We start from the raw sequence: 27,137 nt of genomic DNA, 5'->3' as shown, positions 1-27,137 counted from the left end.
GTAGGAAGCCTCTAGCTTTATCACGAAAAAAGTGATTTGGAATAGGTAAACAAATGTCCACATCCAGCTATAAACCCAACTACTGAAAACCATCAAGGGATTTTGTTGTCACTTTAGAAGCTGCTCTGCAGTAAAAAGCCACGTACAAAAACTCGAGCTATTAAAGGCAGGGTGTATAGAAAGGTATGCGCGTTAAGATTAATGCTGCAGAGTCAAAGAAAAGCTGTTATTTTTGACATTTTGACATAGCATCACTTTAGGATCTGGTTCTTATTAGCCCTTTCTGTGCCTTTTAAAGGTCTATTTTTTTTTTTTAAACCAAAAATGTCAGGAAATTTGGAACAGAAACTTACAATAAAACACGTCCCTTGACCCTCTGATCTATCAATCTTTCAAATAAACAAAGATAGCTGGATGAGCCAGGAAAAGGTTATTACATATAGTTACCTTATGCATAATGGTCAGATATTCACTGCACAAACTGAAGTTATATAAAAAATCCCATGCGAGGGAAGCATTTTGTGGAATATTTTTGCCATGAACGCCCAGCGTTACTGGGGGTGGTTTCTTTTCCAGGTTGTGTTCTGTGACCTTCGAATTTCACACCCTGTATTATTTATAAATGAGACATTCAAGAAACACAAATTCTCAAATAAAAACGTACACTCCGTCAGTGGAAAAGCAAACAAAAGGAGCTAATGTACTGTGGCTAAAAAAATTTTCAAACAAAGTAGCAGTAATTTACTGCCTCGCTACTAACGGGACCCCACAAATAGAATCAGAATCCTGAGCCCCATCAGGGAAGCTTGATTTACCGAATATCCCCCAGATAATAAAGGAAAATAAAAAGGTAAATTGTGCATAAATGTGAAAGCTGTAATTCTTCCCCTTTCACCACGTGTATCAAATTCACATCCAGTGATTTCAAAAGAAAATCTGGAAATCTCTAAAGAACTGGGGCCAAAGTTAGGAGGTCTCGATCCACCTGGTTTTCTCCACGTTTGGTTTTGTTTATGTTTTTTAAGATGTAGTTTGCCTAAGAGTCAAATTCTCCCTGGGACATCAGAAAGATTTTCCCTAGAAGAACTCATGGCCAGGTCATTTCCCTGCCTGGAAAGACTTGCCAAGGCGACAGCTTTAGCCTGGATTCATCAGTAAGGATGGTGAGGCTTGCTTCTCCCCTTGGAAAGCCCCCAGACCCAAAGGGTCCATCAGAACATGTACCCACCAGGATGTCCTGCAGCCCCTTCTGCGCTCCATGACCTCCAGCCCACCCTGCCAGGGGATGCTCGGCCCACGCAAGGATCTCCAAGAAGTTAATGACACGTAATCCCACGCACAGGGTAGTGATGCAAGTACTGGAGCTCTCCCACCCCTTGTTTTGGCCTTACACGGTTATTTTCTGCTCTGGACCCCCAGACCATCCCAGAGGAGGGATGCTTGCTACAAGTGATCCTTGTATTGAAATCATAGAATGGTTAGAGTTGGAAGGGACCTTAAAGATCATCCCATTCCACCCACGCTGCCCTGGGCAGAGACACCTCCCACCAGACCAGGTTGCTCCAAGCCCCGTCCAACCTGGCCTTGAACCCCTCCAGGGATGGGGCAGCCACAGCTTCTCTGGGCAACCTGGGCCAGGGCCTCACCACCCTCACAGCAAAGAAGTTCTTCCTTCTATATAGTCTAAATCTCCCCTCTTTCAGTGTCAAACCCTTCCCCCTCCTCCTATGGCTCCGGAGCCTCCCTGATCAAGAGTCCCTCCCCAGCTTTCCTGGAGCCCCTTGAGGGACTGGAAGGGGCTCGAAGGTCTCCCCGGAGCCTTCTCTTCTCCAGGCTGAACCCCCCCAACTCTCTCAGCCTGTCCTCCCAGCAGAGGGGCTCCAGCCCTCCCAGCATCTCTGTGGCCTCCTCTGGACCCTCTCCAAGAGGTCCATGTCCTTCTGCTGTTGGTGGCCCCAGAGCTGGAGGCAGCACTGGGGGGGGTCTCCCCAGAGCAGAGCAGAGGGGTAGAATCCACCCCTCGTCCTGCTGGCCACGCTGCTGGGGATTCAGCCCAGGACGCAGTTGGTCCTTGAATACTTCAAGATTAATCCCAGTTTAACCTTAAACCACTGACTGATTTGGGGCACATTTTGTGAAATCCTGGGGAATGATGGCTTTCCATATAATACCAGGAGATTGCTGAGTGCTGCCACAGCACTGACCGCAAGGTCTATGACACACAAGAGTGGCTGTGCAGAGTGGGAAGCTCCAAGTCTGGGCTTGGGATCGTGGATCTCTGGAAATTGAAATGGTTCCCAAGCCCTGGCTCATTCTAACATTTCATACTTGTTTGCCAAAGCAGATGGGCCATGAAAAGGGAAAGGAAAATAGGCCTTATCTGCTAAAACTCACGCTAATAGGCTTTCTTTGGAAACCGAAGGACCAAGGGAAGAGCTCCTGGAAGGAGGAGGAGGTACCGGCAACATGATAACGTCCTGCACCCCAGCACTGGTGTCCTTGGCTCTGGCTCAACCACGGCCAGGACACATCCTTGTGCACTGCTGCGGTGGAACGAGCTCCTGAGGAGGCTGCAGTTGGACATGAGGGGATCAGGGAGGACCTCATCAGGAGGAGCCACAGCAACGGCATCGTTCTCTTATCGATCCCGTAGAGAATCCTATTCCAGTGAACGTTCACCAAAGTTGAATTTTACTTACAGTTAAAAGAAAACAATATTTCAAAGCTGACTCTTTCTTGGCAGAGACTCCAATATTATCTTTGCCTGAGGATGAAGAGTTCCCAAACAATTCCTCTGCTGTACCAGATGTAAATAGGCTCTCATTCAAATGCAGGCCTATTTTTTTGTAAATAAACCAACATCCGACAGAATGAAAAGCCTACCCATCCACAATCATTTTTGTGGAAGAGAAGCAGGTGAATGAAGGGCTCTTCACCTTTTTGAATAAGGATCAGGGAAAAGAAGAGTTCATGGTAAATCAGAAGGTTTCTCAAACAAAGAGCTGGAGCGGGAGCTTGTCCCGTGGTGTAAGGCGAGAGAGGGGAGGCAAGGCACAGGCAAGGAGAAAAGAGAAACCAGTGTGCCTTTAACAATAGGAAGGAGAAAGGGAGCCTTGCTCCCTCGCCTCCTGGCACACCCCAAAAAAGAGTCGCATTAAGGGATGGAGCATGGGCCCTGAACGCCAGCACCAGGGCAGAGCGTCCCCGTGAACTCCGCTTACTCCCAATTTCATCTGGCCCTTTTTGTTTCGCCTCAGATACCACCTATTGCCACAGCTGATGGCAAACCGTCTCTGGATAAGGAAATTGCTTTAAGCCACCAAGAGGGAACGGCCGTGCTGTGGCGAGCGTTGGGAGAGGGTACAAAGCCTACAAGGCTGTGTAGGACCTTCTCCAAGGAGCCAGGGTCCTGGCTGGACATCTCCTGCCCACCGAGGGAAACCTCCGCTAGCAACCTGGGGGTGAAAGGCTTCTCATTCTGCCACCGACCCCGTGAGACAGGCCTTTTCCTACCACCAGAGCCCCTTTTTTTCCCCTGAAGTTCACTTATTTCTCCTTACATAATTAAATATTTACTGGATCACATTTTCATTTCTCTTTTTCCCTCGTGGCATTCCCTCCGCACGCCATGATTTACCAGTCGGAAAAGAGAGAAATGCTCATAGCTAAATTTCTCCCATTTTAAAAATGATTACTTTTTATTTTTTATGCACAGTTTGTTTGTTTTTTTAAGGTTATGGTGAGAAACCACCTCCTCCCTCCCATCAATCGTTGCTTTCAACAGCTCTTCACGGGTGGCTGCGTCTCTTTTAAATTCATTTCCTGTTAAAAAGAATAAACAGGCAACTGTTTAATGCTGTCGATTTAGCTTATTTAATAGAAATTGAAACCTGAATAGGGCTCAGTTGTAAGATAATCACTGCAGAACTCACCGAGCTAAGGAAAGTACCATATTAAGTAATTATTTCAAAATTCAGAATATTGTTTACCAAGACTATGAGGTGTTCCTGCTTCCCAAAGACAGGAGAGAGGAAGAGATGCTCATTTCCAAAAGGCAGCAGGTAGAGTTTAGAGCCATTTCATGCGGACACCCATTTAATTGGGAAATTTGGCTGGATACCACTTTCATGTGGTGAACTTAATAGGCTTTAAAATGAGTTTTACCGGGACGCCTGCGTGACCTCACGGCTGACTGCAGCAAGGACAAGTGGATATGTTGATTTCTTGAGATGCTTGTTTGCAAAAGAAATGGAAACGAAGTGCGTGCCTAATTTTCTCCTCTGAGGTTTCGCCTCCCCAGGTCGGCATGCGCTGCAGTGGATTTTGCTTTATACAAGCGAGAGGTTCAAAGGCCTTGAGTGGAACCAGCAGCTCCCACACTAAAGCCCCTGCTTCTCTCTCAGACAAGACAAAACGTGTGTGCTTTACCTTGCTCGTAGGCACACCGGGAGAATCCGCCCCTCTGACTAAGCTTTTCGGGCAGCAAATGCGTTTTAATCACATATGTAAATCCACGTTTAGGTGTGTAAGCTTACAGCAGTCTAAATGCTAATCAGGTCAAGCAAAGGGGCCGGTAATCCCCCAGGAATGCAGGATTCAGCCCAACCAGTGCTAATTGCCACATTCCAGGTGGATTAGGAGCGTGAAACTTCATTTTACCTGTTTCTGACAATATAGCTCAGGAGCAGGTGCCATGGAAGTAATGCGGGAAATGGTTTAATTGCTAACGCAGAGGCCGGGCTCAGCGCTGGCACAGAATCACAGAATGGTTAGAGTTGGAAGGGACCTTAAAGATCATCGAGTTCCAACCCCCCTGCCATGGGCAGGGACACCTCCACTAGACCAGGTTGCTCCAAGCCCCATCCAGCCTGGCCTTAAACACCTCCAGGGATGGGGCATCCACAACATCCCTGGGCAACCTGTTCCAGTGCTTCACCACCCTCACAGCAAAGAATTTCCTCCTAATATCTAATCTAAATCTCCCCTCTTCCAATTTAAAACCATTACCCCTTGTCTTGTCACTACATTTCCTGACAAAGAGTCCCTCTCCGGCTCTCCTGTAGCTCCCTTCAGATATTGGAAGGCTGCTCTGAGGTCTCCCCGGAGCCTTCTCTTCTCCAGGCTGAACAACCCCAGCTCTCTCAGCCTGTCTTCAGAGGGGAGGTGCTCCATCCCTCTGATCATCTTCGTGGCCCTCTGCTGGACCCGTTCCAAAAGGTCCATGTCCTTCCTGTGTTGAGGACTCCAAAGCTGGACACAGTATTCCAGGTGGGGTCTCACAAGTGCAGAGTAGAGGGGAGAAAGCTAAGTGTGGCTTTGAGCAGCATGATGACAACGTCCAGGACGGTGGCAGTCACCCCAAGTCTCACCTCTGCTCGCTCTGGAGCTGCTGCTTTCTGACAGAGCCAGGGTGGGACACCTGAACCCTGGCTGATACAACCTGGCGTGGAGAGTAGCCTGAATAAAGCAGACATCAAAAGAGGCAGGAGTCTCCCTGTTTCACCAAGGCTTTGGAAAGTGCCCACCTGGGGCACACGCTACTGAAAGAAAGGAGCATTTGAACTACCAGCTGAGAGAAACCTAACCAAAATACGGGATAAAAATCACCCTGGCCATCAAGAAACTAGCCTACACAAAACCTCCCATCAGGAATACGAACAAAGAAGCTACTGAGGGCTATTTCTCAGCACAAATCAAATACAGTTTACCGTAAAATGCCATTATCTTCATGATTTCTTCTGTACCTTTCACTCTATCTAGGTTTTGGCTGGAGGCGCATAGCTTTCCCTGCGATATATAGCAATCTGTGGGCACTCTACCAATTGAACCCCTGGGCTCACAAAGAGCGTATCACAGATGACCATTTACAAAGAACATTTCAACCACTTCTACAAAGTGCAACCGTGTCTTCTCCTGTGACCATGAGGTGGGTTCCTAGAGAAAAACCTACCCTGTAGGTCAGTAAAGGTTGCTTGTAAATGCCACTTATTTATTTATTTCTTTTTGAAAAACCAAACAAAGCTGCCAAACAAGTAAAGAAACACAGAGGCATCCTGTTTGGGAGAACCACTGCCCTTGGTCCTCGGCAGCTCTGGGACATTCCCAATGCACAGGCCAGACCTATGGACCTGCCATGGACATCCGGATGAATCACCGCAGTTGGGTAAGTCATCTATTCTGTCAAATCCTTCTTTCAGCAATTTGCCGTGAATCAGCAATCCTCTGCTTAATGACTAAATGCTTTTCTCCCTTTTCCACAAGCAAGCACAAGCCCTTTGACTTTCATCTTCTCCAACACGTCCTGGACCACCAGAAAGTCCTGCTCCTTCCCTGGTAGGAAGGCAGACGTGAAAGAATCAGCCTTGCCTTAAAGTACCCAGAACTACGTATTCTTTTCATACTTAAGCACAGAAAGCATATTTATGCTTACACATAAAACATTCTGAACACATGTTCATAAAAAAACCACATTAACAACATACAGACAAAAACATTCGGAAAAACCATCTGTGGCAGATCTCCACTATGGGAAACTTCAGTCTAAAGAGTTAACGGTTGGCAAAGTTATAAGCACATGAGAAGAGTGGGTGACAAACTGCACAGTTAGTGTGGCTAACGGCATCCTCCGCTCCGAACGTTACGTTAGAAGCATTTCAAAGGTCAGATTGACTCAGGAGCTGCAGGCCACCGCCTTGTAATAAGGGCTAGAGGAAGTTAAGCAATTTGGCTTAAATAATTGGTGGTGCATAATTTACAAAATTAAGGGGAATGAGAACTACATCCCTTTTTTCACAATACATACTCTTCAGAGAGCTCCAAAACACACATAATTACCACCTGCAAATGTATTTTCCCCATTTCTTAATTTAAAGCCTCCAAATTTCAAAATAAAGCACATCAAGGCAAACTAACTGCTTGATGCTTGTTAATTTTGAGTTCAAATCATAAGATCCACCAGACAAAATGTCAAGCAGTTCATAAACCAAGAGAACTCACATCTTGAAATATTTTTACCATGTGGAACATTTTACTAGACCAAGAAACGAACGCAGCATTCTCCAGAAATCACAGAACCACAAGTAACTAAATGTCAAATGATCACAAAGCAAAAAAAAAAAAGGTTTATCTTAAATGCCTCCTCACCTCTTCGCTTGCTAATTGGGCCAAGTCAAGAAGAAGAACTGAGATTTTAAAATCTGATATAACAACTTTTTTTTTTTTTTTTTTTTTTTTCCAACTTACCTTTATCTAATTCACTTGAGATGTTCCATGATGATGTAGGCATGAAGTCAGCAACAACCGATGAATTTGCTCCTGGAAGGGAAAGATAGAGAGACAAAAAAAAAAAAAAAAAAAAAAAAAAAGTTGCTGTTAATATATCGATTCTGTATCATCAGGAGAGTGAGAGGCGTTTATGAAGTTGCTGTCACAGTAATAAAATTATTTGAAGAACAGCAGGTATTAAAACGCACTCGACGCTCCGTGTTGGCAGGCTGAGACACGCGGGCAGCAGAACCAGCGAAGTGGAAAAAGGCACCGGGCCAGCGCTGGCGTTTGTTTTGCAATGCTGTCACTGGGAGGCCTCGTGTTAATTAAGCAACCGGTCTTTGAGACGTATTCGGCCCACCTTGAAATCCCTCCACGCGTTTTTAATAGAGGTAGAAAGACTCTGCAGCGCCACAGCTAAGAAAAACACAAGCGCTATGAGGTTGCCGAACACGTTAGCTATTAACATTTACAAGCCATTTTAATCCTGCAAACCCGTGCGCGCAAGACGAGCCACGGTTTATGCGCGGAAGTTAATAGGGCTTCTTGTATGAAAAATCTTCCTACGACTCCTGTAAACACAGCCTGGAAAGACTGATCTGATCATCTGTAGCATTTTCTCATTGCTATGATATTTTTTCCCTTTTCAAGAAAAAGTTGAAGGTTGACCTTAGTCTTCACTTATATTTTTACCTTTTTTTTAAGACGCAAACAGTAACAGTAAGTCGTACAGAGAGGATTTCACTGAATTTCACTGAATTTTTTAGAGTTGGAAGGGACCATAGAGATCATCTAGTCCAACTCCCCTGCCGAAGCAGGATTGCCCAGAGCATGTCAGAGCATGTTACTCAGGACTGCATCCAGGCGGGTCTTGAAAATCTCCAGAGAAGGGGACTCCACACCCTCCCTGGGCAGCAATGGTGTTAAGGATGGCAGGATGGTGTTAAGGGAACCACCAGCATCGTTCCAGCCCCAGCTATAGGTCACGGTAAAACACCTCCCTGTATCCAAACATCAGTGATTTAATCAAAAACCCCTAGGAGGACCCTGGTGTGTAACTGCCACGGTAGCACCTCCCACACCCCAATGGGTGCTGTATCCATGACCAGATGGTTTTTGGGCTCCCTGAAGGCCTTTGTAAAGCCACATTCAGCAGTGTGAACCCATCATCCCACGGCGAGGGGGGAATTACTGTCCCCTCATAAGCCTTATGAGGCTCTGCAGGCATCTGGGATGGATTGCTTTTGGAGCGCAACCTCTCAGAGTCACCCCCCGGGGATTAATACACGTATATATGAGACTGAGTGAGTGATGGTGGGAAGGGTGGGAAGAAGGGGTGCGCACACACATTACATGGCACAGAAACACACCGCACCTCCTAATTCCCCGAGTCCACCCAGCCCCAGGAAACCCGACCTCGAGAAGGAGGAGAGCCATGGAGAGGAGAGCTAGGGCCCTGAACGTGGGAGTGAATCTGAAATAAAAACAAGCAGTGCTCAACGTGTCAGCGGCGAGATCCCAGCGAGATGCTAAAAAGCCTCACCAAAAAATTAGCACCCTGTGGCTGGAAATCACCCCATTGGCGGGTGATTTCACTCGGTCCCGCAGGTGCACGGCGAGCGCAGAGTCGGGATGCTGAGCATCAGCGGGATCCCAAACGAGAACGGGAATATTTTGAAGTGTATTGTTTTTAATTTTGACACCATCCCCGTAGCTTGTTCCCAGGCGTCTTTTAACTACAAAGCAATTTCGCTCATAAAACTCTGGCAGTGCAAGGATATGCAAAGATATTCTGCGTTTATTTGACCAGTTGGCGACTACTCTATTTCATTTAAAAATCGCGAGAAAATTGTAAACACGAAGTCATACAAATGCATGAAGCTGTTGAGTTCAGATACAGCCACTACACACATGTATTATAAATATCGTCTTTCTTAAAAGCCCACCTGGTAGCAGTGCTTATTTAAGACTCCGTCAAGTATTTCCAATGTAAACAGGGAATTTGAAGGCATTATAACTCACCTATGAACGTGGTCCCCGGCCTGCGCAGATACGCAGGGCAGAAACCCTCTGACGGGGACCGATCCTCAGCCCGTGTAAAATGGCATCGCTCTCAAGTCAGCAGCGACACCTTTTTTACACAAGCTGAGATTTTGGTCCATCCCTCCTCGTTCTTTACTTTTCAACAGTTGAGCTTCTTACCTAACCCAAATTTCAGGGATCTTGTGGCTGAAAGACCTGCAAGCTTTAAGGAAAAGAAAACAGATCCGGTGCTAATATCACCTTCATGGTGACTGTGACCACGGTCAACGGATTTGCTCTGAGGCTAAAGCTGAGACGTGGGGTAGATGACAAATAACCAGTGGCCAAATGCTGACCAGGACCTGGTCGGTGTCAGGCTGGTACTGGAGGTTGGGATGCTCGATCTTCTACATCTCTCCTGGGCCCTCCATCCCTCCTGCCCAAAAAAAGGGGCAGTTCCTGTTGGCTTGTGGTGAAACCCCTCCCAGAGAGGGATCTGAGGTGCCACCGCCTCTCACACCTCCTGTTGAGACCAAACAGGTTCATCTCTTATGGCCACTGGGCACCACTCAAGCCCATGGGCGATAGGTTACGTCATTCACACGGCTCACACACTCAAGTTTTGCACTCCACAATGTATTTTCTGTAGGTAATATTACTTTTGCTCACCTGGAAATACTCTATTATTAAAGAGCCCACAAATAAACCATATTCTGCAAACACCTAACACACATTAACAGAAATGAAAGAAAAAGTACTAACATGACCAAATGCAGTATTTTGCTTTTTAAAACTCCGGAGTGTTTATATTAATGCTTATTCTTAAACAGGCTTTGAAAACATGACCATAAATCTCACAAAGCAGACATCCATCACCTTATCTACAGAAAATACCACAGTAGAAGACCAAACTTTACAATTTGTGAGGTAGTTCTCCAGGCTGGTAACTGGTAATTTTCTGGTATTCCTGAATTAAAGGCTCCGATTTGAGAACAACGTGTTACCGTGCCCTTAGTAAACATTTTATTTGACTGAAAGGAACACGCAGAGCAGTTACACAGCTCGGAGAGGTACCATCGATTCAAAGTTAATGCAGAAAACAAAAAGTGTCCCGGAAAAGAAGCCCACAAGACACGCAGGAGTTGAATTTCTATCTGCGATGACTCTGGACTGCTGTGCATGAAAGCGAGAGCAGTGATACCTCTCCTTGGAAAAACGATGTCAGAACACTCAGGCCAAATCCGAAGCAGGCTCTGTCGGAAGGTGAGCTCCCAGCCAGCCCGTGGAGAGCGATGAGTCATGGATGGCAGGAGGATCAAAGCCTCCTCTGAGCAAATTCGTTCTTCCCCTGGAACCAAACCCACCTCCTGATCTGCCTCGCTCAGTAACTCTGCCTCCAGGAGGAAAATGTGTTTAAAAAACCAGACCGGGAATGAGTAGGACTTTTTTTCTCTTTTGGGACCCACCGTGTGCGAGTGGGTCAAAGAGCTGGAGCACCAAGAAGGTCACCCCAAATGCAAGACAGCTACAGCTATTCCACCCACGAGAGATGGGTGGAATATGAGAAATATGAGAAATATGAGAAAAAACTTCTTCACGGTGAGGGTGCCAGAGCCCTGGAACAGGCTGCCCAGGGAGGGTGTGGAGTCCCCTTCTTTGGAGATTTTCAAGACCCACCTGGATGCAGTCCTGAGTAGCATGCTCTAGACAATCCTGCTTCAGCAGGGGAGTTAGACTAGATGATCTTTATGGTCCCTTCCAACTCTAAAAATTCAGTGAAATTCAGTGAAATTCAGAGAGCTCAGAGGAGACCAGGGAGCGATGCTCAGCATCCGTCTCATCCACTCACTTCACTCACCCCCCCCAACCTTTAAACTCCCACTAACCAACTGCTCCCTTCATCCTCCAAATCCCATATATAGGATATATAGGATTTACAGCGAGGTGCATCTGGGGCACCGGAACAGGCTTGTCCACTTGCTGTCAGCATTAAAAAAAAAAAAAAAAGAAAAAAAAAGAAATGTGCGTAATATTGCAACTGGATTTCAAATGAGGTGTTTAAAAATAAATCCTTAATTGTTAAAAATGCCCTCCCATGCTCCGCTTTCACTACCTGAACAGTAAGATTTGCTTCGAAAAAAAGTCAACCTGCGAAATGTGATCAGCAGAGACAACCATTATCCTGTTAAGATTTTATATATAGATGAAATCATTCCAGATGAATGACGAATCTTATCCTTAATACTGGAAAGATAATTATCTGTTCAAATCTCTATCACTATTAAGAAACGTTTCTCTTAAGTTAATGAGAAATCACAACAGTCAATTATAACCCCCGTGAAAAGCCAAGTAAAGTGTGTTCAAATACACTCCCCACAGAGAAGTTGGCTAACATCTGATTTTAATACCATATTGCATAAGCGCAGAGTGAATTTCACACAAGTCAGTCCTTTTAAAGCCTTTGTGATTAAATAAACTTCAATAAGGTTTACAAAAGTCTGCCTCCGAAGAAAAACTACAGAGCTAGCTCTTATCGCCGGCGCACACTACTGTCTCATTTTCTCACCAGAAGCAACCATTACTCAGGGCTCTGGTGTTTGGACTGTCACACTCACAGACCCATCAAAAGGACGCGGCAGCCTCCTCCCCTGGCCACAGAACCCAAAAGGAGAAGATCCAGGCCCCCTGCCCAGCCTAATTAATATCTCTACCTGATGCACTCGTAAGGCAAAGTAAAGAGAATATAAGTCAAAACAGGAAGAAGGGAGATAACTAAGATGACACTCAACGCAGAAATGGCTGAAGGTTTTAATGGGGAATAAATCTGCTATATAGAAACAAAGCGGAGAGGAAAATAACTCTAAGAATATGGATATTCTGCTCCCTACGAGCAATGCATGAGGTCTGTATGGCTGCTGAGTGTAGGAACGTACACATCCAGTACCATTCCTGCCTGGGACAGGCTTTCTTCTGGGCGCCGAGATGAAAATCCCAGGTCTTGCAAAACCACCTCTTTTTAAGCTGGAAGATACGTCTAGTTTAAACACAGAAACAAAAAATTCAAAGTGTGTCCTTCATGGGCATCCTCTGTCTTACTTCATATCTCATCTTTATATATAGGTCGTTCTATACCCTAATTAATACCCTAATTATATAGTTATATATATAATTGGGAGTAAGCAATTTTTTCTGATACAAATATGAACGTGACTGCAACGTACGCAATTCAGATCTCACTGCAGAACACCCAAAATAGCAAAAAGAGCAGGGAGGTATTTAGAGTACGCATTTAGAAGTCTGAGTAATAAGATAAACGATACAAAACGAATGTTTAAACTAAATAAAAGAAAGTTTTCCATTCGCGAATCTCTTTCTGAAGCCGCGTAGAAAGCCTACCCCAAGTGAGATTCGTTATCCTACGAAGGATTTTACCTAAGGAAGTGATAAAACCCCAATTTCACGAGACACTAACGTTACTACAGACACAAACGGGGAGCTACCCCGCGCTGTCAGGAGGGTCAAGACAGGATAACTTACCAGGAGATTTGGGCACAACTATTTTGGCCAAATCACGAATGAATAATTTATAGCAGCAGATCTACTAGAAACATCAATGCCCCCTTAAAGAGGTGAATAAAAAATCTGCAGAAAATAGACTCTTCAGCTCTCCTACTTGGATACAACATTAGGAAACCAGGAATCACAGATAAAGTTATACAGACTTAGAGCAAAACCTAATTATACTAAGTGCTCGCTCAGTATTTTTTGCTTTTCTGCACATTCCAGGCCGACGCTTCATCTTTCTCTCTGTCTCCTTCCTACCTGACTGATCTCTTCCAGGATCTTCCCACAGATACGCCTCGCGGCTGTTTTTCTTCTCAGTCCTATCTCCCTCATCTCCCTTTTTTTTTTTTTTTTTTTTGCCTTTTGCCTTTTCTGTTTCACTGATCCTTTGTAAGTTCCCCACACGTTTTCATCTGATCTCCCGAGATACCAGGTTTTGCAATCACCAACCTATCCACAGCCCACCCTGGAGGTGCTGAAGGAAATCTAGACATACTTTCTGCAGACTGTAATGGATACGACCTATTATTTACTAATTTTCTTGTCTGTTTAAAAATTGGCACCGGCCTGAAATTTCCATAATATATACCTCAAATTTTGCTTACATCTTTCATGTGCAAAAGGAATTTTTTTTCATGACATCAGTATCTCTGCGCATCAGTAGACGTCTCTGCATTATACAATTCTTGTGCTTTGAAGCACAAGCCTCCTGCAAAGGAGGCAGGAATCACATAAAAACCTCAGTCAGTTGAACGAGGCAAAACTGCACGAAGACGGGAAACTGTTGAGAGCATTTCTGCTCTTCAAGTATATTCTCTAGGAGAACATATTGTATAGACTACATAGGAGAATATTTTGCCTTTAATAGTACGCAATATGACTAATCTTCCATTTATCAGTTATGAATATATAAATGGGCACAAACTTGAACATAAGAAGTTCCACCTAAACATGAGGAGGAACTTCTTTCCTGTGAGGGTGGCAGAGCCCTGGAAGAGGCTGCCCAGAGAGGTGGTGGAGTCTCCTTCTCTGGAGACATTCAAACCCTGCCTGGACAAGTTCCCGTGCAACCTGCTCTGGGTGGACCTGCTCTGGCAGGGGGTTGGACTAGATGATCTCCAGAGGTCCCTTCCAACCCTATGTGATTCTGTGATTCTGTAATACAGCAATTTCCGTACATGATGATGTGTAAAAGATATGGTATATATAGTCTACAGCAAACAGTCCATGTTAAAAATATACTCCCGCAAAGAGACTCAACCTTCCATGCTCAGGTGAAGCTGCTGCGCTTCGGACTGCCATTTAAAATAATTTGAAAGAGAAGAGCCTCCAAATTACATGCAATAACAACTGCCAGAGAACAGACTATATCTTATAAATATGCAAAGGCTGGGTGTCAAGAGGTTGAGGCCAGACTCTTCTCAGTGGTGCCCAGTGACAGGACAAGGGGCAACGGGCACAAACTGGAACACAGGAAATTCCATCTCAACATGAGGAAGAACTTCTTTCTTGTGAGGGTGGCAGAGCCCTGGAACAGGCTGCCCAGAGAGGGTGTGGAGTCTCCTTCTCTGGAGATATTCAAACCCCATCTCCAACCTGCTCTGGGTGACTCTGCTCTGGCAGGGGGTTGGACGAGATGATCTCCAAAGGTCCCTTTCAACCCCATACCATTCTGTGATTCCATGATTAACTAGGAGCAGGATGAAATGCTGCATGATGGCATGTCTCCTTCAGATGTTTAACATTACCTACTTACCTTTACTCCACCTGGTTACTCTGTGGCTGATAGAGCAAATGCAAAGCTTGTTCTGCCAAACCCTTGCATGGGCAGATCCAAGAGATAAGAGTTTACCAGATGATTCCTGCGGAGTTCATAACTCCTGCCATCCCTGTGTCAGAAACCGCACTTTCTGCTGGCACAGGACCCGCTGGAGCTCCTTGCACACGGGGGCAGAGATGATACTGCACGATGCTAATAACTTTCAAATGGTTAATTTTGTTCACATTCTTAGCATGGAAAACTTTCAAGCGTATCTGTCTGTGATTTATGTGTACCGTATCATTATTGATAGCCTGGGGTAGCTTAATAATTGGCATTAGATAGGGAAATTTTCAACACCAATGAACAATTCAAGCTCTGTGGATTTCAGATATACATTACATTAATTTTCAGCTTCAAAAGTGAGACGTGCAGCAGGATGATTTAATTTAGTGCAGGACTGGAAACTGTTAGGAACTTCATTTATACCAGAGCCTATTCCATCTATCAGAGCACCTCATCGCTGCTACTGGCACTTTCATCAGCACATACGCAACCAACAACCTCTCTGCCTGGGAGTCTTTCTAAACGCCTCAAGCTCCCGAGGGCTGGAGATAAGTTGAAGGATAAATTGAAATTAGCCCATTTATGATGCCTCAACAAAAAGAATCACAGTTCCCTATTTGGGATTGCAGGGCAGGAAGCCAAGAGGGCTGCATGCACCTGACACCTCCTGCCTTACCTACTCTTGCAGATCTGCTCTCTCTGATGAGGATACACCAGGAAAGCTTTTGGCTCAAAGGTGGGCAGTCACTGGGGGGCTTCCTCTACTTACCAGTAATACCCACCCCAAAAAGCCTACCGGGGAGATTAAAGCTTATTCTCAAACACACAGTTCTGGAATATCAGTAGGCAATATCGTCAGAAAACTACTTGATTGCTACACACTAAATATATCTGCAAACTCTTAAAATACCTTTAAACGTTTTGGTTGGAGTCTAATGATCTACGCAAGTCAGGGTGGACTGCAATATTTTTAGTAACGTGATCTTTGGCTAAGGCCATATCAGTTAAAAATTGTTTTCTTCCATGGGGTCAGAGCCATCTCTTGGAAGAAGAGGTTTTTAAGAGGCCTTTTTTATATGCTAATACTTTACTCCTAAATTTCTAATTACTGAACTACAATTCCTTTTGATTGCAGCTATTAATTACAGATTATCATTAATGTTATATGGATTTAGAAGTCACTGTGGAATCTGGGTGCACTTTACGTTGCTCTAAATTGGGTCGTTAACAGTTCCACTTAAGAAGAGCAAAACACTGCACCCTGGAGCAACCCACAGCTTTAATGACAGGGAATGAAGAAAAGAAATGGCCGGTTGGCTGAACGCCAGCGTTTCATAGCTCACAGTCGACTCTTTGTGCTTACGAACTGCAGAAATGTGGCTACGATGGGCGCTCCCGACGCACGTCCACCAGACGTGAACCTCAAGGCGCGGGAGCCTCGAGCAGAAAACGCTCTGCTCGGCGTTCCTGCAGGACCAGGTGTGATCCTGCACTGCACAAACTCACCGGACATCTACCTTTTCCTAGGAAGAATTATCTGTACTCTGCTCAATCTGAAGCATGAGGGATGTGGAAGCAAGATATTGGAGGAACAACCTCATTTTCTTGCCCATAAAGGCAGGTTTTATTGGGCATGGATATCAGAGAGCCTGGTTGATCTTCAGCGGTAACAACCCTGGAAGGCAGCACAGCTCAGCTGTTTGTCATGCAGACCTACAAAGTTTGGGGAATTTGCATAATAAATGCAAATTTCCCTTCTCTCCAAACCCACCTGAGATAATACCGGATTTTTTTCCAAGCCCTGAGCTACTCTCTTCTGAGTACCTCAGACTGGTGGAAAGACAGAGGAGAAAGTGGAAGCGGGGAACCACACAGAGGAAACCGGTTGACTGCAACAGGAGGAAGCAAAAAATTAACAGTGGCAGCAAGAAATTACTGGGTGGCTAGTCTGGGCTAAGAGGATGTGACAAGAAACAAGATGAGTCACAGAAAAAACACCACAATATCAAGAGGGCAGAGAGATGGAGAAAGATGTCACTGTTAGGTGAAGATGTTTCAACACCAGGAATGGTGAGGAAGGGTCAAGGGAGGAATGGGAGGAGGCAACGTTCTCTGTTAGGCACTTTCTGGGGGCAACACTGTGGTACGAACATCTGGGTTACCTGAGATGGAGGTTTCCCTAACAACCCCCCAAAAAGGTCCTGAGTCTGAAGAATGCTGAGATTCCTCCAAGCAAATAGAAGAGGGTCTCCTGCAAAGCCAAGGCGTCCTTGAGACTCTGAGTGCTCCACAGCCCACGCTTACAATGGAAACTTGCTTTCCTAAAGGCATCAATGCCATGCTCAAGCATTTTGGGGGGTGTGCCTGCCTCTCTACTGCCACGACATCCACACAGGTTCCCATTTATTTATCTCCCAGGACAGCAGACTGCCCAGTGCCCACAAGTGCAGGGCTGGGAGGGACAGAAGCGTCTGCAGACGAAGGATGAAGTGCCTGGAGAGGGCTTTGCGTTGCACCTGCTCGCTTGTCCCTGGCTTCCATCAGTGCCACTGCACTAAATCCACCCGCAAAAAGCTTTAAAGGCGGCAAACCCAGCCAAGCACAGGAAGGGCAAACAAGAGATCGTTTACCTCCACCATAAATCCCAGCACACCGTAACTCCTTGCACCTCAGCACTTGAGGGCCAGAAATGATTGAAATGGATAAGGCTACGAGCAATCTACAATTAGACCCTTATAACTTGTGAAGAAAATTACAGTCGAAGCCTGCCATGCGCAAATTCACGATTATTTTTTTGAGCTCGATAATTATTTTTGTTGCAGCGAGGAAAAACGTACCCATGTCAGCTCATGAATTAATGAACGGCCCCGAAACAATTACTTCTTAAATACACAGAAGTCTCCCTAGTGTAAACACGCTCCATTTTATACCATATCCTCTTGGTGCAAGGCATACATTGCAACATGACTTATTGGCTGCGTATGATGAAACAGTAAATGTTGCCCGTTGGACGGCTCCAGCCTCATGCCTCGGATTCTACATGGGTTGATGTTGATTAATGTACAAACTGCCAAATTTATAAAGAGGCTGAAACACAAGGATACACTGTGAAACGTATGCTAATAGAGCACAATTTATATAAAAAAAAAAAAGGGGGGGAATGTAAATATTTAACCGATGCCAGAGCTGGATGCTTTGGCCAAGTTATAAAAAAAAAAAAGGGGGGGAATGTAAATATTTAACCGATGCCAGAGCTGGATGCTTTGGCCAAGTTGGGACTGAGCTACATTGATTGTTCAAGAGGAACTTACACCCTGGTCTAAATCCACACAAGCCTCATCTCAGACAGGCTTAAGGCCTGTACGTTTTAGAAGGTAGATTTAAAACTTAAGTTCTTCTGCTCAAATGCTGTTTTTTTTCAAATTTTCCCTGGAGTCAAGCAGATGACACTTGTAAGTACTGATCAGCGTGTGTCTGGAGAACCAGGCTTGGCTGGAAGCGCTAGGAAGCGGGATCCTGACCCAGATCCCTCCATCTCCAGCAAGTGCAGGCACAGCATCCTCGAGAGACTGAAACCAAACCAAGGCCCTCCAGCTAATTTGCATTCATTAGCAGCCTCAAGAGAGGGCAAGGTCTCTCGGAGGTGAAGACCAAACTCCTTTTTCATGGCCCCAGGTTGGGTTTCAGACACAATGGTGACACGACACAGGCACGTCTGTCCTCGTCCTGCTCTCGTGGGACTCCAGATCAGGGCTGTCCACACACTAACGAACAAAAGCAATTATATCGGCAATTAGTCTTCACAAAAGGTTTACATCAATGCTTCAGAGGTTTATTTTTAATCTTTTCATTGCTGGAATGAGTTAATTTACTGATTCACCCACAGTTACAATTATTTACTATAGGAAAGTCTGAATTCCAAGGTTCATCAGGATCTCCTGGATTCAGATAATCTCTAACATTAAGAAAAATTAAATCCAAACGTAACAATAGGACCAAATTTATTTACATTATTGCTTTTGGGATGATCTTCAAATTGTTTCCTCAGCGGCTTAAGCACCCTCTTGTACTAGATTCCCCACGGTTTCAACAGATGCAGAATTACGCAAACATCCAGGGGCTACCGAACACCCCATGATGGGCATGTGGACCTCAGCACCGCGAGCCTCAGGCTGGCGGCTTAATAAGAGACACCAAATCCACAGCTCTGACGAAGTCAGTCTCCTGAACCCTTAAGTTATGCAGGAATACACTTTCCCAAGCACAGCCAGGACTAAGGAAACAGCCGGTGCAAAAGAGCCACTTCTAAACAACACAACTAAAGACTTAGCGAGCCTTCATCTTAATTGCACCCAGAAGTACCGTAGTCTTCGTGACCCCGTAATGGCTTTGCCACAGAAAAAAAAAAAAAACACCCCACCAGAGTCTCTAAAAGTTAATAGCCTGTTCAATAGGAAATCAACGGGAGCAGGGCAAAGTTGGCTTGTTCACTCTTAACTGCTTTTGCAGCCGCTGAAGCCTCATGGAAGGATAAACCACTGATGATTTTTTTATTAGCTCAACAAACAAGAAGCCAGGCATTTGATGTAATGCTACTGCAGATCTACAGAGATTATGTTTCAAAGTCGTGGCAACTGCCGTGCTTTAAGAAACTAGTTAAGCTTGGAAATGGATACGGGTTTTCTCCGAAAGGCAGGGCAATCCAAATAAACACGCTGAGCACAGTACATCCAGATGAAGTTCCAGCGGACCAACTGCTTGCCTAGTAGCTGCAAACCACCCAGCTGCCTGAGCAAAGGGTTTTTTCATTGCTGCTCCTAATTCCTCGTTTTTCAGGCCAAAGGACTGCAGTAATATCAAGCCCAGCAGGTGATAAGCGCAAGTGTCTGCCAAAGTAAGCCTGAGCGTGTGCAGATTCTGCCGAGTTCAAATGAGCGCATACTTATTACAGGGCTAAATTTGACTCGTGGGTTCATTAACATTAGTCAGCTCTGATAGCATCCAGACACACTCGAAATATTTTGCACAGACTGTTTACAAGGAAAGGAAAACATGTTTTCCCCCTGAAAGCTTCGAAGCAAATAGGACACTGGGAAAATGAAACGGTAGAAGGTCCCGTAGCCTCCTCATTAGCTTTGTACCTAATATGTACAGGCTGCTCCTCCCAATTTTTTCCCCACTCATCTGTAACTAGTTCCCAAACCACTCCTTACGGTCATGCCAAATTTTTCTGCTGTTTAATCTTTCCAGCCTCCTAAAGTCCATCCGCAGGTCCCTTCCTCACGACGCCAGGAGCTACGGCCTCTGTTTCCTCCCACTTCTCAGCTCTGACCAGCTCGTACAGGGCTCCGTCTCACCACGGCGGGGTTCTGAGGCTACCAAAGGGGCTTCTGAATGAATGATGGAGAGAGACCACGCACAACTGCACTTCTGGTCTCTCGAGGGGTGACTGCAGTTTTGGGAGGAGGTTTCCTGCCTGAGAGATACGGAGCATTCATTGCACCAAGTCTACACACTCCATCGGTGACAAGAGAAAAACGTTGGAAATACTTATTTTATTATTCTGGCAGATTGTCTTCTAATTTTCGTGATTCTGGCCAAATATCACAATCTACCACCTGTTTAGTTTAAATTAAGATGTTGAAGTAATCAAACTCCTTACCCTACACAACTAAAAACTTTCCATTATTTAATACATGGATGCTCGAGGAATATTTGAACCTAATCCAGACTTTACTGAGATACCTAGAAAATGCAGCATCAATTAATGTTTTTGGACGCTGTCTCAGGTTTCTGCACGTCTTTAATCCCCCTGAAACACTGCACTGCTAAGTTGTGTATTTTCTTACCCACTTTCCCAAATTAATTGACTTTGACAGTGGCTTTGCGTGCTGCTGTTAGTCATGCTGTTTACATAAGGCCAGGGATAACAGATTATAGCATTACAATAATCTTTTAAAAATTTAGCTCTTAAAGGCTCAGAAGGGGTGAAACAGGAGTAAGAGAAGAGATTTTTCTGGTGGGTTACCTGATTTGATAACGACATTATATTTGGTGATCTCAGCCCAGCTCCCAGCAGCCAAACACCCCTGTCACAGCAAGCACAACCAGACGTAGTAACCTAACCCTCTTGGCAACTCCGAGAGCCAAAGGACTGACTTCTTCTCTCCCAGTGAGTGATTTCTCAGTGCCAGTAATCCCAATACTGAGTGATTTCTCAGTAATCCTCCCGGATTCTAACAGCTCCGTCTGGAGGGACCGGGAACTTCAGGTTCCTATGAATGGGGAAAATCTTACCATTCTCATAAGAGTCCAAATTGAAAACGTTCTCAATTTATCAAAAAGGCGGGATAAAACTGACCTGCAATAGGAGGCAGAGTCACAAAAAGACGTGAATAGACCAGAACTGGATTCAGCAGAGAGGTATATCCTGGGTAAAGCGATGGAATGACTTCTGCTGCACTCAGGCCCATCAAGATGGCACCCAGCAATGTCCTATCTCCCAGTGCAAGCACGCACAAACCGAGAATATCAATCATGTGAAAAGTATCTTTTTTCACCCCATTTCTCAGCAAATCGTGTCTTGTTTGAAATGCCTGGGCTCGGTATGTCGAAGGCGGGAATTCTTAGAAGATGTGGTTCTCTCCAAACCACAGAGCAAATCATGCCCTGTGATTTTGGTTTCCTTGCATTACTGGCTTAAAGCTCTGAAATCATTTAATACATATACATACATATATGCACAGACACACACACGTGTGTGCACACAGCTAAGGAGGTACAGATTTTGGATTCAAAAATACAGGGTTTTGGATACAAACCCCTGCACACGCAGTGTCACATCACAAACAGCAGATCCCAAACCTCTCACCTGTGATGAGTTTCACAGCAGGAATCACAGCACACTGCTCATTCGAGAGACATTTCTTGTGGCCATCGACATACTTTTGTTCTGCCCGCACTAATAAAAGCGCATTTCAATTATGTGACCGATACAGACAAACAACCTGGAGACGTTTCCTAATCAAAGCTTTGTTGCTGCTCCTTCAAGCTAAAATTGGTTGAAAACAAGGAGCTATTGATACAGATCGTGCCACCAAATTTTAACCACTTCTACCAGAGTGCTTCAATGACACTATTAGCCTGGAGTTTTAGTAACCTGCACTGTCGTATCCAAAGCAACAAATGCAATTTTTATCTCCATTGATGAGGAGAACCTCTATTAAACCCCTTCCAGGATGGAAGCAATTATTAAACTGCTGCATTTGTGTGCAGCTTTATATTGATGTAAAGCGCAAAAGCACGAGGATAGAAATGAGGAGTAATTTATCTTGCAGTAGGGCATGTGAATTCAGGAGGCTAATCTAGAAATAAGTGATGTTGGGTGACAGAGCTCCTCTCTGTGCACGCCTAATGAAGAGCAAGGATGAGCAAAACTAGTCTTCTGTGATACCTGGACATGACACCTCCCAGCTTTGCCTTACAAGAAAGAAACCAAACTTCTTTGACCATTTCACTGGGTTTAAACACATAACAAACTCACTTAACAAATGGAATCAGAGACGAGCCTGACAGCCTTATCTCCTGCACACTTTCTATTGGCCCAAAGATAGACTCCTGCTTCCCAGGGATGAGAAGAGATGGAGGTGGCGAACGGGATGAGGCACCTGTGCATTTTCCAGCCGACTCTTGTAAAAGGTCTCCCTTTACACCTAGAGACCTTTAAGTTTGTCAGGAGAAAAGGAAAGCTGTATAATCATTGCATTTAGACACTGTGAGGCACACACCTTGGCACCTTAAAGAGACTGACGGCTTCTCAGAACCAAAAAGCTGATTTATTTTTCTGGCAAACCTCCAGACATCAGCACAGCTGACCTTTTGGGTTCAGGGACACCTCAGCTCTGCACGTATTGCTGGGAGCTCTTCTGCTGCAGGCTCCTGTCCATACCCATACGTTGCTTCCCAGTTCTGAGAGGGTTCCCACTGTGGTCGAGGGAGTTCTGACTAACAAGGATAAATAAAAGACTGCCCAAACCTTTCAGGATTTGGCTTACTTAGTGCCATTATGCTTGACGTTGTGCCAGGCAAGGAGAACTTGATCTCTGCTCCAAGCGGATAAACACTGCACTGCAGACATGGGAGTCTTGGAGATCTCAGCATGTATTTATGTAAAGCAGACCAGGTGGGTTTACTTTCCAAATAAATAAATACAAAAATACTTCATAATACTTGGAAGTCAGCAGAGAACAGTGCGGTGGAAACATCCCAGCGGTACCAAGTGTCACTGATGAAGGGAAGGAGCCAGGCTAGACAGGGGTGACCAAGGGAAGCAGGACATTCCCCTACACTGGGCAGTTAAATGCAGAGCAAAACCAACACACAGAATTAGAAAAGAGAAATTTTCCCGTGTACACGTAAAGGGACATATTCGATTTGAGTAGGAACTTTTCCTTAACAATTAGCTCTTAACAGCTAATTAATATTTGTAGGTCCCCCACCCGTGCTGCAGCCCCATCAAAAGGGCTGTCTGGTGACAGTGAGATCAAACGCAGAAATCGAGGAATATGCTGAAAATGTAACTGTTACAATTATGACTCGATGAGGCTACTGACTTTATTCTATGAACTATGAATCAAAAAAAGAAAACCCAGGGGAAACCAATGTGGTTTTTCAAGAGGCACTTGGTCTCACTTGTGCTTCCATTGAAGCCAACAGCAAAGCTGCTATTGAATTAGGAAATGCTGAGCACTTTTGAAAGCTGCACAAGTGGATGAAAAGTGCCTTACAAAGCTATTAGCTCACGACTGCTCTACAAGTTAGAAGCAATGAAAATAAAGAAAGTTAAGTGAAAGCAAAGAAAGAGGGAGAGATGTTTGAAAGCCCTTCTAAACCCTCACGTGCTGACTGCCTGCATCAGATAAGGAGCCAATATTCTCTTGCAACCCCTTTCACCCGCACACCCTCTACTGAAGGCCACTTCATCTTGGCCACGGCTTTAATTAAATTTAATGTTTATTTGCACATGGAGGTATATCATAATTCAGGACAGGGAAAAAAAACCCTGCTCTGCAGCCACCAGAGCCACCTTAATGGAACATAAATAGTTGGGACTTTTGCAGATGTAAAATAAGGAGAGGACCGATTGAGCTGGAACAGTTATCTGGGCTTCTGGCCCCTTGACTTAGACTGGGGTGGAGCTTTCTTGCACATGAAAAACCTCCTCGGCTCAACGGGGTTATTAGCACATGAACATGGCATTCTCTGTCCCTTAAACTCCGACTGACCGAGAAGACACAACGTAGATGTCAGGCAGAGCCTCGTTACTAGAAATCAGCAGCAGACGCCGATCCGGGGCACTGCCGCCGTGGCAAGCACAAGCCAACGTGGTTTGTTCAGGGCTGCGCGAAATCCAATGCCACCGCGTCTGCCGGCGGCACCTTGATAAACTGCAGGACCCTACAGATTACACACTCTTACGAGCAGCTCAGACACGCTGAACATTTTCCCTAACTCAAACACCGAGGAGAAGAATTGCATAACTCAGAGATTTGCTTTGGCACCGGCCGAGGACACTGTGGCACCGTTTGTGTGTACTCAGCAATTTTAGAATCCAAGGATTTCTCCCCGTTGCATGCTTGGAGATCTAATAAGAGCACTCTGCGCCGTTTCTGGCTGGTTAGAAAGCAGACAAATGAGAAAAATGAAGACTTTTGTTTTTACTGGGCTGTCAGTTAACATTTAGCAGGGTGGCTCAAGTTCCCTTTTAAAGGGTGCCGTGCTCCGTCCTGGCTATTATGTGAAAAATGACACAAGGTGCTGTTATTTAAGCAGTAAGTCAGCCCCTAATGACCTTCTATACACAAACATTTGTATTCTTCAAAAGGTGAACACGGAAGGACAGGAATGAAGGAAATCTCCCTTTAGACAACTAAACTAGATTTCCAGCGGCTAGTGTACACACAGCACTATTGGAGCTCCCCACTACTCGATTAGCAGCCCAAAAACATTTATCCACTTAAAGATTTTGCTTTCATTACCTCGGTTTTAGGGAACCACGATTCAAAGTGCTGTTCTTTGCAAGCATGGCTGGTGAAGGCTGGCTTTAAGGCATACAGTGGTTGGACCAGAAGGATATCCATCGTTATACCTGGACTAATGGAGGCACAAGGTTTGATCCAAAAGGGAGGGGAAATGGTGCTTTACTTCACCTCTGAGTGACTCCTTCTGCTCAGCTCTGAGAGGAGAAATATATGGCATTACTGCAGAAAGAGAAATGAAAATATGGCATCCTTTGCTGCCCAGGGAAGAGAAAAGAAGGATGGGTTCAAGGAAGTAATTTCAACCCCAGGGAGCTACTGTACAAGAGCAATTATGAAGACTATTTCCTCGTGCTCATCTTCACCCGAAAATAACAAGGTCCTTAAGTAAAACCGGACACTGGACCGAAGGTTTTATAGTCTCTTCTCCATGTAGTACTGGAGCAGAGACAGCTGGTGGGACAGAGAAGGGACATCTGCAACGAAGCATGCACTGCGTCGCACGGTGCAGTTTCTGAAAAACCCTAGACATTGGCAGGTTTTTTTGTTAAAAAAGGGGGGGAAAAAAGAGAGAAAGACAATCCTTGAAAAATAATCTTCCAAATAAACAGAGCAACCTGTGGAGAAAGGACCAGTATGCTGTTTGGAGGGAACCAGCAGAGATGTAGCTTGAGAAGGATCATTTCTTTAACAGTATTCGACCCCTGCACCTCGGTTCTCTCTGCTTATCATTGATTCTCTGGCTTCGAAAAGGTCATAAAACGGCAACTACCACCATAAACAAACGATTAAATAAAAATGGTACCTAGGAGAAAATGGAGATGAATTGTAATTTCATCAAGGGTACCTGCCCAGCTCCACGTGATTATAGTCACCTTGGAGGTAACGTGAATCTGGTTTCTGCATCTGCCTAAGCACTTCTTACACAAAGAAAACTTCCTATCTGTGGCCACCACCTTAAGGTTAACAAGTCACAAAGATGTCTAGATATAAAACATCCAAACGAAACATGTAAAGGCAGTTTCATAGAGTACAGGATCACAGAATTCACATACACGAGTGGAAACGTGAGGAGACACAAAGCCTCAGCCCCCACTTGCAAACTGGATCATTGCTTCACAGACGGTGAGCTCGCATAAAATAGCTCCGGTACTTGTACGGTAAACTGGAATCCAAGCCTACATCTCCAAACACGCTTCTGGAGGACTGATATGGAAGCTGCAGTTGCAGAAAAATGTCTAAAAATACCCGTAGCACTTTGACAATCGGATTATACAAACAAGCTCTTAGGAACCTGTACTTTAAACCCTGGGTAAAACAACTAGCGTTTCCATCTTGCTTTCCTATTGCGTATTTCTATACGTTCAGAAACACGGTGAGCGATACGAAGAATAAGCAGAAAACTGGTAATTGCATGTAAGTCATATAAAGAGGGGGGGGGGGGGGGGAAAACCACCAGTAAAAACAGGTCCAAAAGGCTGATTGATAATCACAAATCTAACCAAAGAAGATTTAGTTGAAGAGGAGAAGGGAAAAAACAAATCTCTAACCCAGATCACACATCTTTTGTGCCAACTGCCTGCTCTTTAAGCTTAATCGGTACTGACTGCTGAAAGCCCTGCCTAGTCCACGTACCAAGTCCGCTGCAGAGCTATCTGGCACCGTCATTGCACAGCAAAGATGATTTATAACTCTGCTTCGCAATATTGCACCCTTGGAGCGCTGGGTATTTTGAAAACCCCTCGTAATGAGCTTATTTCGGGGTGAAATTCTCGTCATGCCACTTGGCAAAAGTTTAAACTGAAAATCTTTAAAGGTACTCAACTTTTAAAAGATTGACTACGAACATAATAGCAAATACGTTTGCTATCAGGAGCCAAAGACCTTTTTTTTCAGGCTGGAGAGAGTAAGTAGTCTGTTGTTTCTTACATCTGGGAACAGTAGTAATCTATTCCTTAAGCCTGAGCAATCAAATTACTCTAATTTTCTGTTGTCTTGGCTTGAATAAATATTTTCAAGACAAGTTATGTTAAAAATATGCACAGGCCAACTGCACAGTTAAATGTGCTTAACATCTGTGCTGCAGTTCAGTGTGGCAAGTTGGGAAGGTATCCCAATGGAAAGGGACTTTAAAAAAAAAATCACTCGGTTTCCATTTGAATTAATAACCTACTAAAGAATAACTACTGTAAAAAAAAAAAAAAAAGGAGGGGGGGAATTTAAATTAAAAATACAGAAATAGAAATTAAGAAAAAAAAATGAGAAATAATAAAAGGGAGGCTGGAATTCCAGCTTGCACAGGAACAAATCTCAAAGGGATGGGAGGCTGCAAAAAACACAACCTTGTGCCATTTCACGGGATTCAGAGCTGCCCTGGCCGGGCTGAGTGGGCAACTGGGGAAAAAAGCAAAGAAAGCGAGAAA

General features: G+C 44.8%; 1 protein-coding gene across 1 annotated transcript in view; it reads right to left on the bottom strand.

Annotated features, from left to right (window-relative positions):
• ROR1 (receptor tyrosine kinase like orphan receptor 1) overlaps positions 1–27,137 on the bottom strand; it is a 174,802-nt gene that overhangs the window by 52,805 nt on the left and 94,860 nt on the right. Inside the window, exon 2 of the mRNA XM_074151650.1 lies at positions 7,243–7,314. Within this exon, the coding sequence (XP_074007751.1) occupies positions 7,243–7,314 (72 nt within the window). The remainder of the gene's footprint in view (positions 1–7,242; positions 7,315–27,137) is intronic.

This window comes from Numenius arquata, chromosome 8, assembly GCF_964106895.1.
Source record: "Numenius arquata chromosome 8, bNumArq3.hap1.1, whole genome shotgun sequence".
Classification (NCBI taxonomy): domain Eukaryota; kingdom Metazoa; phylum Chordata; class Aves; order Charadriiformes; family Scolopacidae; genus Numenius; species Numenius arquata.
This window is presented reverse-complemented; position numbering and strand designations above follow the sequence as displayed.